This window comes from Nerophis ophidion, linkage group LG03 (assembly GCF_033978795.1).
Source record: "Nerophis ophidion isolate RoL-2023_Sa linkage group LG03, RoL_Noph_v1.0, whole genome shotgun sequence".
Classification (NCBI taxonomy): Eukaryota; Metazoa; Chordata; class Actinopteri; order Syngnathiformes; family Syngnathidae; genus Nerophis; species Nerophis ophidion.
In genome coordinates, this window is record NC_084613.1 from 33,373,447 (window position 1) to 33,385,457 (window position 12,011).

The window sequence follows — 12,011 nt, forward strand, 5'->3', positions numbered from 1 at the left end:
GGATATAGTCGGACTCACCTCGACGCACAGCAAGGGCTCTGGAACCAGTTCTCTCGAGAGGGACTGGACCCTCTTCCACTCTGGCGTTGCCGGCAGTGAGAGGCGACGGGCTGGGGTGGCAATTCTGGTTGCCCCCCAGCTCAAAGCCTGTACGTTTGAGTTCAACCCAGTGGACGAGAGGGTAGCTTCCCTTCGCCTTCGGGTGGGGGGACGGGTCCTGACTCTTGTTTGTGCTTACGCACCAAACAGCAGTTCAGAATACCCACCCTTTTTGGGTACACTCGAGGGAGTACTGGAAAGTGCTCCTCCGGGTGATTCCCTTGTCCTACTGGGAGACTTCAACGCTCATGTTGGCAACGACAGTGAAACCTGGAGAGGCGTGATTGGGAAGAATGGTCGCCCGGATCTAAACCCGAGTGGTGTTTTGTTATTGGACTTTTGTGCTCGTCACAGTTTGTCGATAACAAACACCATGTTCAAACATAAGGGTGTCCATATGTGCACTTGGCACCAGGACACCCTAGGCCGCAGTTCCATGATCGACTTTGTAGTTGTGTCATCGGATTTGCGGCCTCATGTTTTGGACACTCGGGTGAAGAGAGGGGCGGAGCTTTCTACCGATCACCACCTGGTGGTGAGTTGGCTGCGATGGTGGGGGAGGATGCCGGACAGACCTGGCAGGCCCAAGCGCATTGTGAGGGTCTGCTGGGAACGTCTGGCAGAGTCTCCTGTCAGAGAGAGTTTCAATTCACACCTCCGGGAGAACTTTGAACATGTCACGAGGGAGGTGCGGGACATTGAGTCCGAGTGGACCATGTTCCGAACCTCTATTGTCGAGGCGGCTGATTGGAGCTGTGGCCGCAAGGTTGTTGGTGCCTGTCGTGGCGGTAATCCCAGAACCCGTTGGTGGACACCAGCAGTGAGGGATGCCGTCAAGCTGAAGAAGGAGTCCTACCGGGTTCTTTTGGCTCATAGGACTCCGGAGGCAGTGGACGGGTACCGACGGGCCAAGCGGTGTGCAGCTTTAGCGGTCGCGGAGGCAAAAACTCGGACATGGGAAGAGTTCGGGGAAGCCATGGAAAACGACTTCCGGACGGCTTCGAAGCGATTCTGGACCACCATACGGCGCCTCAGGAAGGGGAAGCAGTGCACTATCAACACCGTGTATGGTGCGGATGGTGTTCTGCTGACTTCGACTGCGGATGTTGTGGATCGGTGGAGGGAATACTTCGAAGACCTCCTCAATCCCACCAACACGTCTTTCTTTGAGGAAGCGGTGCCTGGGGAATCTGTAGTGGACTCTCCTATTTCTGGGGCTGAGGTCGCTGAGGTAGTTAAAAAGCTCCTCGGCGGCAAGGCCCCGGGGGTGGATGAGATCCGCCCGGAGTTCCTTAAGGCTCTGGATGCTGTGGGGCTGTCTTGGTTGACAAGACTCTGCAGCATCGCGTGGACATCGGGGGCGGTACCTCTGGATTGGCAGACCGGGGTGGTGGTTCCTCTCTTTAAGAAGGGGGACCGGAGGGTGTGTTCCAACTATCGTGGGATCACACTCCTCAGCCTTCCCGGTAAGGTTTATTCAGGTGTACTGGAGAGGAGGCTTCGCCGGATAGTCGAACCTCGGATTCAGGAGGAACAGTGTGGTTTTCGTCCTGGTCGTGGAACTGTGGACCAGCTCTATACTCTCGGCAGGGTTCTTGAGGGTGCATGGGAGTTTGCCCAACCAGTCTACATGTGCTTTGTGGACTTGGAGAAGGCATTCGACCGTGTCCCTCGGGAAGTCCTGTGGGGAGTGCTCAGAGAGTATGGGGTATCGGAATGTCTTATTGTGGCAGTCCGCTCCCTGTATGATCAGTGTCAGAGCTTGGTCCGCATTGCTGGCAGTAAGTCGGACACGTTTCCAGTGAAGGTTGGACTCCGCCAAGGCTGTCCTTTGTCACCGATTCTGTTCATAACTTTTATGGACAGAATTTCTAGGCGCAGTCAAGGCGTTGAGGGGTTCCGGTTTGGTGGCCACGGGATTAGGTCTCTGCTTTTTGCAGATGATGTAGTCCTGATGGCTTCATCTGGCCGGGATCTTCAGTTCTCACTGGATCGGTTCGCAGCCGAGTGTGAAGCGACCGGAATGAGAATCAGCACCTCCAAGTCCGAGTCCATGGTTCTCGCCCGGAAAAGGGTGGAGTGCCATCTCCGGGTTGGGGAGGAGACCCTGCCCCAAGTGGAGGAGTTCAAGTACCTAGGAGTCTTGTTCACGAGTGGGGGAAGAGTGGATCGTGAGATCGACAGGCGGATCGGTGCGGCGTCTTCAGTAATGCGGACGTTGTATCGATCCGTTGTGGTGAAGAAGGAGCTGAGCCGGAAGGCAAAGCTCTCAATTTACCGGTCGATCTACGTTCCCATCCTCACCTATGGTCATGAGCTTTGGGTCATGACCGAAAGGATAAGATCACGGGTACAAGCGGCCGAAATGAGTTTCCTCCGCCGGGTGGCGGGGCTCTCCCTTAGAGATAGGGTGAGAAGCTCTGCCATCCGGGAGGAGCTCAACGTAAAGCCGCTGCTCCTCCACATCGAGAGGAGCCAGATGAGGTGGTTCGGGCATCTGGTCAGGATGCCACCCGAACGCCTCCCTAGGGATGTGTTTAGGGCACGTCCAGCTGGTAGGAGGCCACGGGGAAGACCCAGGACACGTTGGAAAGACTATGTCTCCCGGCTGGCCTGGGAACGCCTCGGGATCCCCCGGGAAGAGCTAGACGAAGTGGCTGGAGATAGGGAAGTCTGGGCTTCCCTGCTTAGGCTGCTGCCCCCGCGACCCGACCTCGGATAAGCGGAAGATGATGGATGGATGGATGGATTAATTTGAGTACTTCTGTGTGACGCCCTACATTTCATAGAACATATGTGTTCATATGCAGAGCAGCTGTGCCTTGATGAGTCATCTTCTTCTTCTTCTTCTTCTTGGGGCCCGAGGACGGACAGCAGACAAAGTACTTTGCTCGGAGGAAACGCACCGATCCAAAATGTCTGCCAGCTCTCAGCTGTCAACATGAGATGTCGGTCTGAGCGCCGTTGGAGGCTTCTTCTCGCGCGTGTTGAAATGCGTGTTTAAATCTGTGTGCGTATTTAAAATGTTTGTGCGTGTTTAAAATGTGTGTGCGTGTTTAAAATGTTTGTGCGTGTTTAAAATGTGTGTGCATTTTTAAATGTGTGTTTAAATGTGTGTGCCCATGTGTGTTTAAATGCGTGTGCGTGTTGAAATGCATGTGCATGTTTAAATGTGTGTTAAAATGCGTGTGCATGTGTTGTTAAATGCCTGTGCGTGTTGAAATGCGTGAGTGTGTTTAAATATGTGTGCGTGTTTACATGCGTGTTTAAATGCGTGTGCGTGTTTAAATGCGTGTGCGTGTATACATGCGCGTTTAAAAGCATTGCGTGTTTACATGAGTGTTTAAATGCGTGTGCGTGTTTAAATGTGTGTTCATGTTGACATGCGTGTTTAAATGCCTGTGTACATGCGCAGTACAATGCGTATGTGTTTATATATGTGTTTAAGTGTGTGTGAGTGTTTAAATGTGTGTGCGTGTTTACTTGTGTGTTTAAATGCGTGTGCGTGTTTAAATGAGTGTTTAAATACTTGTGTGTGTTTACATGCGCGTTTAAAAGCTAGTGCGTGTTTACATGTGTGTTTAAATTTGTGTGCGTGTTTAAATGCGTGTGCCTGTTTAAATGTGTGTTCATGTTTACATGCGTGTTTAAATGTGTTTAAATGCGCGTGCACTTGCGTGTTTAAATGCGTATGTTTGTTTACATGTGTGTTTAAATGCATGTTTAAATACATGTGCGTGTTTACTTGTGCGTTTAAATGTGTGTGCGTGTTTACATGTGTTTAAATGCATGTTTAAATGTGTGTTTAAAAGCATGTGCGTGTTTAAATGTGTTTGTGTTTACATGCGTGTTTAAATGTGTGTGTCCATGTGTGTTTAAATGTGTATGATTGTTGAAATGTGTGTGTTTAAATGCGCGTTTAAATGCCTGTGCGTGTCCAGATGTGCGTTTAAATGCGTGTGCGTGTTTACATGCGTGTTTAAATGCATGTGTAAATGTGTGTTTATATGTGTATGCTTGTTGAAATGTGTGTGCCTGTTTAAATGATTGTGCGTGTCCACATGTGTGTTTAAATACGTGTGCATGTTGAAATGTGTGTGCGTGTTTAAATGAGTGTTCGTGTTTAATTGCGTGTGCGTGTTTAAATGTGTGTGCCTGTTTAAATGCGCGTTTAAAAGCCAGTGCCTGCTTACATGTGTGTTTACATGCGTGTTTAAATACGTGTTTAAATGTGTGTGCATATTTAAATGCGTGTGCGTGTTTACATGCGCGTTTAAAAGCCAGTGCGTGTTTACATGTGTGTTTCAATGTGTGTGCGTGTTTACAAGTGCATTTAAATGCGTGTGAGTGTTTACATGTGTGTTTAAATGCGAGTCTGTGTTTAAATGCGCATTTAAAAGCCAGTGCGTGTTTACATGTATGTTTAAAAACGTGTGCATGTTGAAATGAGTGTGGGTGTTCAAATGTGTGCGTATTTATATGCGCATGCATGTTTGAATGTGTGTGCGTGTTTAAATGCATGTTAAAATGTGTGTGCGTCTTTAAATGTGTGTGCGTTTTTACATGTGTGATTAAATGCGTGTGCATGTTTAAATGTGTGTTTAAAAGGCAGTAAGTGTTTACATGTGTTTTTAAATGCCTGTGCATGTTTAAATGTGTGCGTGTTAAAATGCGTGTGTGTGCTCAAATGTGTGCGCGTGTTTAAATGAGTGTGCATATTTAAATGTGTGTGCGTGTTTACATGTGTGTTTAAATGCGTGTCCGTGTTTAAATGCGCGGTTAAAAGCCAGTACGTGTTTACATGTGTTTTTAAATAACTGTGCATGTTTAAATGTGTGTGCGTGTTGAAATCCGTGTTTAAATGCGTGTGCGTGTTGAAATGCATGTGCATGTTTAAATGTGTGTTAAAATGCGTGTGCATGTGTTGTTAAATGCCTGTGCGTGTTGAAATGCGTGAGTGTGTTTAAATATGTGTGCGTGTTTACATGCGTGTTTAAATGCGTGTGCGTGTTTAAATGCGTGTGCGTGTATACATGCGCGTTTAAAAGCATTGCGTGTTTACATGAGTGTTTAAATGCGTGTGCGTGTTTAAATGTGTGTTCATGTTGACATGCGTGTTTAAATGCCTGTGTACATGCGCAGTACAATGCGTATGTGTTTATATATGTGTTTAAGTGTGTGTGAGTGTTTAAATGTGTGTGCGTGTTTACTTGAGTGTTTAAATGCGTGTGCGTGTTTAAATGAGTGTTTAAATACTTGTGTGTGTTTACATGCGCGTTTAAAAGCTAGTGCGTGTTTACATGTGTGTTTAAATTTGTGTGCGTGTTTAAATGCGTGTGCCTGTTTAAATGTGTGTTCATGTTTACATGCGTGTTTAAATGTGTTTAAATGCGCGTGCACTTGCGTGTTTAAATGCGTATGTTTGTTTACATGTGTGTTTAAATGCATGTTTAAATACATGTGCGTGTTTACTTGTGCGTTTAAATGTGTGTGCGTGTTTACATGTGTTTAAATGCATGTTTAAATGTGTGTTTAAAAGCATGTGCGTGTTTAAATGTGTTTGTGTTTACATGCGTGTTTAAATGTGTGTGTCCATGTGTGTTTAAATGTGTATGATTGTTGAAATGTGTGTGTTTAAATGCGCGTTTAAATGCCTGTGCGTGTCCAGATGTGCGTTTAAATGCGTGTGCGTGTTTACATGCGTGTTTAAATGCATGTGTAAATGTGTGTTTATATGTGTATGCTTGTTGAAATGTGTGTGCCTGTTTAAATGATTGTGCGTGTCCACATGTGTGTTTAAATACGTGTGCATGTTGAAATGTGTGTGCGTGTTTAAATGAGTGTTCGTGTTTAATTGCGTGTGCGTGTTTAAATGTGTGTGCCTGTTTAAATGCGCGTTTAAAAGCCAGTGCCTGCTTACATGTGTGTTTACATGCGTGTTTAAATACGTGTTTAAATGTGTGTGCATATTTAAATGCGTGTGCGTGTTTACATGCGCGTTTAAAAGCCAGTGCGTGTTTACATGTGTGTTTCAATGTGTGTGCGTGTTTACAAGTGCATTTAAATGCGTGTGAGTGTTTACATGTGTGTTTAAATGCGAGTCTGTGTTTAAATGCGCATTTAAAAGCCAGTGCGTGTTTACATGTATGTTTAAAAACGTGTGCATGTTGAAATGAGTGTGGGTGTTCAAATGTGTGCGTATTTATATGCGCATGCATGTTTGAATGTGTGTGCGTGTTTAAATGCATGTTAAAATGTGTGTGCGTCTTTAAATGTGTGTGCGTTTTTACATGTGTGATTAAATGCGTGTGCATGTTTAAATGTGTGTTTAAAAGGCAGTAAGTGTTTACATGTGTTTTTAAATGCCTGTGCATGTTTAAATGTGTGCGTGTTAAAATGCGTGTGTGTGCTCAAATGTGTGCGCGTGTTTAAATGAGTGTGCATATTTAAATGTGTGTGCGTGTTTACATGTGTGTTTAAATGCGTGTCCGTGTTTAAATGCGCGGTTAAAAGCCAGTACGTGTTTACATGTGTTTTTAAATAACTGTGCATGTTTAAATGTGTGTGCGTGTTGAAATCCGTGTTGAAATGTGTGTGTGTGTTTAAATGTGGGTGCTTGTTTAAATGAGTGTGCGCGTTGAAATGCGTGTGCGTGTTTAAATGTGTGTGCGTGTTAAAATGCGTGTTGAAATGCGTGTGTGTGTTTAAATGTGTGTGCGTGTTTAAATGAGTGTGCATGTTTAAATGTGTGTGCGTGTTTACATGTGTGTTTAAATGCGTGTCCGTGTTTAAATGCGCGGTTAAAAGCCAGTACGTTTTTACATGTGTTTTTAAATACCTGTGCATGTTTAAATGTGTGTGCGTGTTGAAATGTGTGTGTGTGTTTAAATGTGGGTGCGTGTTTAAATGAGTGTGCGTGTGTAAATATGTGTGCGTGTTAAAATGCGTGTTGAAATGCGTGTGTGTGTTTAAATGTGTGTGCGTGTTTAAATGAGTGTGCATGTTTAAATGCGTGTGCGTGTTTACATGTGTGTTTAAATGCGTGTCTGTGTTTAAATGCGCGTTTAAAAGCCAGTACGTGTTTACATGTGTTTTTAAATACCTGTGCATGTTTAAATGTGTGTGCGTGTTGAAATGCGTGTGCGTGTTGAAATGTGTGTGTGTGTTTAAATGTGGGTGCGTGTTTAAATGAAAGTGCGTGTTGAAATGCGTCTGCGTGTTTAAATGTGTGTGGGTGATAAAATGCCTGTTTAAAAGCCAGTACATGTTTACATGTGTGTTTAAATGCGTGTGCGTGTTTAAATGTGTGTGCATGTTTAAATGTGTGTGCGTGTTGAAATGTGTGTGCATGTTTAAATGTGTGTGCGGGTTGAAATGCGTGTGCGTGTTTAAATGTGTGTGCGTGATAAAATGCCCGTTTAAAAGCCAGTACATGTTTACATGTGTGTTTAAATGCGTGTGCGTGTTGAAATGCCCGTTTAAAAGCCAGTACATGTTTACATGTGTGTTTAAATGCGTGTGCGTGTTGAAATGTGTGTGCATCTTTAAATGTGTGTGCGTGTTGAAATGTGTGTGCGTGTTGAAATGTGTGTGCGTGTTGAAATGCGTGTGCATTTTTAAATGGTGTGCGTGTTTACATGTGTGTTTAAATGTGTGTCCGTGTTAAAATGCCCGTTTAAAAGCCAGTACATGTTTACATGTGTGTTTAAATGCGTGTTGCGTGTTTACATGTGTGTGCATGTTTAAATGTGTGTGCGTGTTAAAATGTGTGTGCGTCTTGAAATGCGTGTGCGTGTTTAAATGTGTGCGTGTTGAAATGCATGTGCGTGTTCAAATGTGTGTGCGTGTTTACATGCACTTTCAAATGCATGTGCGTGTTCAAATGTGTGTGCGTGTTTACATGCACTTTTAAATGCATGTGCGTGTTGAAATGTGTGTGCGTGTTTAAATGCGTGTGAGTGTTTAAATGTGTGTTGAAATGCGTGTGCGTGTTTCTATGTGTGTGACAACGCTGTGAGCGATGGTTGTGCTGATTGATTGTGCAGCAAGGGAGACATTCCACAGTCAGACTGACACAGGTGGAGGAGAAACAAACACGATGATGGTGTACTTTGACAAACTATTAGCTGCAACTGTCAGCATGAAGAGTGATGACACCAACAGCAAAGACTTAGCAAAGGTGGTGTACCTGATGAAGTGCCCAAGTGAATCCAACAATACATCCTGTCAGCCTCATTTATCTCCTTTCATGCTAATATTATCTTCATCCGCCTGATGCCCGTGGCCTTGGATGTAGATAAGACAAAAATATCCCATTGCATTCTGGGAAGTGATCAAAGGAAGCAAGAGAACTATGACGATGACTTGTGTGCATGATGAATGTTGTTAATAATAACTTTGGCGCAGCATAAAGATGAATAAAAGTCAGTACATCTTTTGTCCGTCTTAAGAGAACATCTCTGAGTGCACGTTGAGTGCGTGTCATTACGACAAAACTGTACAATTACACAAAAGTAAAATAATTTGACAATTATAATCCTGAATAGTTGAAAGGATTACATTAACTTTTAGACTGTTATGAACCACAATTGGCTCAATTTTGCTGTAGTGGTAGCAGCAGCTGCCAGTTTTGATGGCGACAGCAGGAGTGGCTTTGTTGGTTACATCGAAGTCACTTGGCGCATGTACCACCGCCTGCATTTTTTTGAACCGCCGACCTGTAATTAGCTAACACAGCTTTAATTTTTTTTAATGCCTCTGTACATTAAATGGAATTTTTTTTAATGCCATTTCAGGCCTTAATTGTTTTGTTGGTACCAATAAAATGACTCTGTGTGCTGTAAAATGTTGATGTGTGGCTTTACACTTTTGTTTGTAATCCACTGATGAAAGCAGGGGGGGCACATTTTTAACGGCCTGCGGCACAATCCTTAGCATTCTCATATTAGCAGGCAAGCGTTATGGCTAATTTCGCACTTATCCACATTACAGTCAAATATTTTGTTACTCTACTAATGATTCCTGTTAGCATGCTAACGTTAATATGCTAGCATTTTTCTTCTTTTTTTTAAACTTATTTTGAAAGTTTACACCGTGGCCATATTTTAGCACTTGACGCATGCTTTTTAGCATGCTAACATTACCGTGCTATATTTTTTAGCTGATTTAGCAGTGTCGTGAATTTTAGTATTTCACGATAGCTAACTGTAAACATGTTATTGTTAACATGTTAGCATAATACCGTTCGCATTCTAGCTTATTCAATTAATTTTTCATTTACACACCTCAGTAATATATTTTTGTACTTGGTGCATGTTACTGTTAGCATTTTAGCATGCTAATCTTTTATAGCTAATTTAGCAAGTACACAGTGTCATATATTTTGCTTTTTTACTATACTTGACTGTAAACATGCCATTGTTTGCATGTTAGCGTAATATCGTTAGCATGCAAGCTTTTCCACTGAGCTTTAAGGTACACACATGGTATAGTGAGCATTTTAGTGTAACATCTTAGCATGCCAACATTAACGTGCTAGATTTTTTTTTTATAGCTAATTAAGCAGGTTTATACACCTCAGGTTCAATCAATCAATAAATCAAAGTTTACTCATATAGCCCATAATCATAAGTGTCTCAAAGGGCTGCACAAGCCACAACGACATCCTCGGTTCAGATCCCAGTCATATATTTCCCGATGGCTAACTGTAAGCAAGCTATTGTCAGCATATTAGCGTAATATCGTTGGCATGCTAGCTTTTTCATTTAATGTTTCAGGTACACACTGCAGTAATACATTTTGGTACTTGACACATGTTACAGTTAACTTTTTAGCATGCTAGATTTTTTTTAAAGCAAATTTAGCAGGTATACATTTCAGTGTCATATTTTGGCATTTCCCTAAAGCTAATCATAAACATGCTGTTGTCAGAATGTTAGCGTAATACTGTTAGCTTTTTTTTTTTATATCCTTTTGCTCGTATTTTTTGTTACTTGCCGCTATCTGGCCTCTGTGCTAAATTTTAGCATTTCAGTTTGGCTTCGGCTCTTCATCATTCACATGAAATTTCTACGGGAATTGGATTTCTTTAGCTAATTGCTAAAAATCGAGGTGAAAACTACCAATTTTTTTTCCCTTTTCCACTTTTTGCATTTTGTAAAAGTAACAGCCTCTCTTTAGGAATATTTAGGCCCGAGCAAGAATTAGAGCATTTATGGTAAAAAACAACTTTGGACAGTGGGCTGGTCTCTTTAGGCCACGCCCTCCCTCAGTCCTTGAGTACACATCAGCTTAAATCCCACAAGCACTCAACTTTAAACACCCTACGTTCAACCAAAGTTGTCGCACCTTGAGGGGTTTGTGACTGCGGGGGTCTGTCTCCTCCTTGCCCAGAGCGGTGGGCTGCTGGTTGGCGGCGGTCAGCTCGTGGCGCTGGAAGACCAGCGCCTCTTTGAACTCCTCCTGAGTCTTGGTTTCCAGGAGTTTCTGCCGGAAGGAGATGTCTGAGAAGAGCGTGGCGAAGGTCCTGCCTAGTTCCATTGCCGTCTTGGTGCTCTTCTGCAGGCCGACACAACAACAAAAAAAACGTCATCAGTGTCCTCCAGGGGACGACACAATACACACTGCTTACATTTTGTCCAGGTTCAAGGCAATAATTTGCTTCCTTTTACACTTTTCTGACACTAAATAAAGCCTTTATGGAGGACCCAGTTTGACACTGGAACAGATTCCCTAATTAGGGCCCCGTAGTGGCCCTATTGAAATTGCTGTGTTTTTTCTTCGACAACTTTTTGAAGACCTTAAAAGCAAGAAAAATCCCGATATTTTGTTGGTGAGTCAGCTGGTATGGCGGAAAATGTTATCGTTTGGGGTCCTGAAAATGAAATTTCCCAATTGTCTCTCTAGCGCCACTTTTAAATTTTGAAAAAATTAGCCCTTCTTACCAGTTTCGCGTATCGACAGGAAAATAGCAGGAGACGTCTATCATGACGGGACGCACATTAAAGTCTTAAGAACCCATACCTGAAAACGAACAGGAAGTCGGCCATCTTGGTTTTTGTCTTCCATTTTCCGACAAACAAAAGGGGTCCTACTGTAACAAAAACCTCAGGACTTTGACCAAATGAGTCGCGATTAAAATGCCAGATACTAAACATTTAGGCGATGATAAAATGCAAATTAATTTTGCCTACGTCATAAGATGTGGGCACGGCATGGCGGCAAACTTTGCTGATTGTTATTTGCCACGTTTCCAGCAAAAAAAAGGGGTCCTACTTTAACGTCCTCCTCCTAGGGACTTTGACCAAATGAGTCACGGGTCAAATGACAGTTACTACACATATGGGTAATGACAAATCGCCAACAAATTTTTCCTATGCCATGAGATGTGGGCCTGGCATGGCGCCAAACATTGCCCTGATGGTTTTTGGCCGTTTTTCTGGCAAAAAAAAAAAAGGTCCTACTTTAACGACCTCCTCCTAAGACTTTGACCAAATGAGTCATGGCCAAAATGATAGATACTACAAATATAGGCGATGATAAAATGCAAACACATTTTTTCCTATACCATAAGATGCGGGCGTGGCATGGCGCCAAACATTGCCCCGATGGTTTTTAGCCATTTTGCTGTCAAAAAAAAAAAAGGATCGTACTTTAACGACCTCATTTTCAGGACTTTGACCAAATGAGTCGTGGTTTAAATGACAGATACTACACATATAGGTGATGATAAAATGCCAAATTTTTTTTCCTATGCCATGAGATGTGGGCGTGGCATGTTGCCAAACTTTGCTCTGATGATTTTTTGCCACGTTTCCGGCAAAAAAAGGGGTCCTTCTTTAACGACCTCCTCCTAGGGACTTTGACCAAATGAGTAATGGGTAAAATGATAGATACTACACATATAGGCGATG

General features: G+C 43.3%; 1 protein-coding gene across 5 annotated transcripts in view; it reads right to left on the reverse strand.

Moving 5' to 3' along the window:
* slc4a11 (solute carrier family 4 member 11) overlaps nucleotides 1–12,011 on the reverse strand; it is a 303,990-nt gene that overhangs the window by 84,221 nt on the left and 207,758 nt on the right. For all 5 annotated transcript variants that reach the window (XM_061894871.1, XM_061894875.1, XM_061894874.1 and 2 more), the window contains one exon: nucleotides 10,447–10,656. In XM_061894871.1, the coding sequence (XP_061750855.1) occupies nucleotides 10,447–10,656 (210 nt within the window). The remainder of the gene's footprint in view (nucleotides 1–10,446; nucleotides 10,657–12,011) is intronic.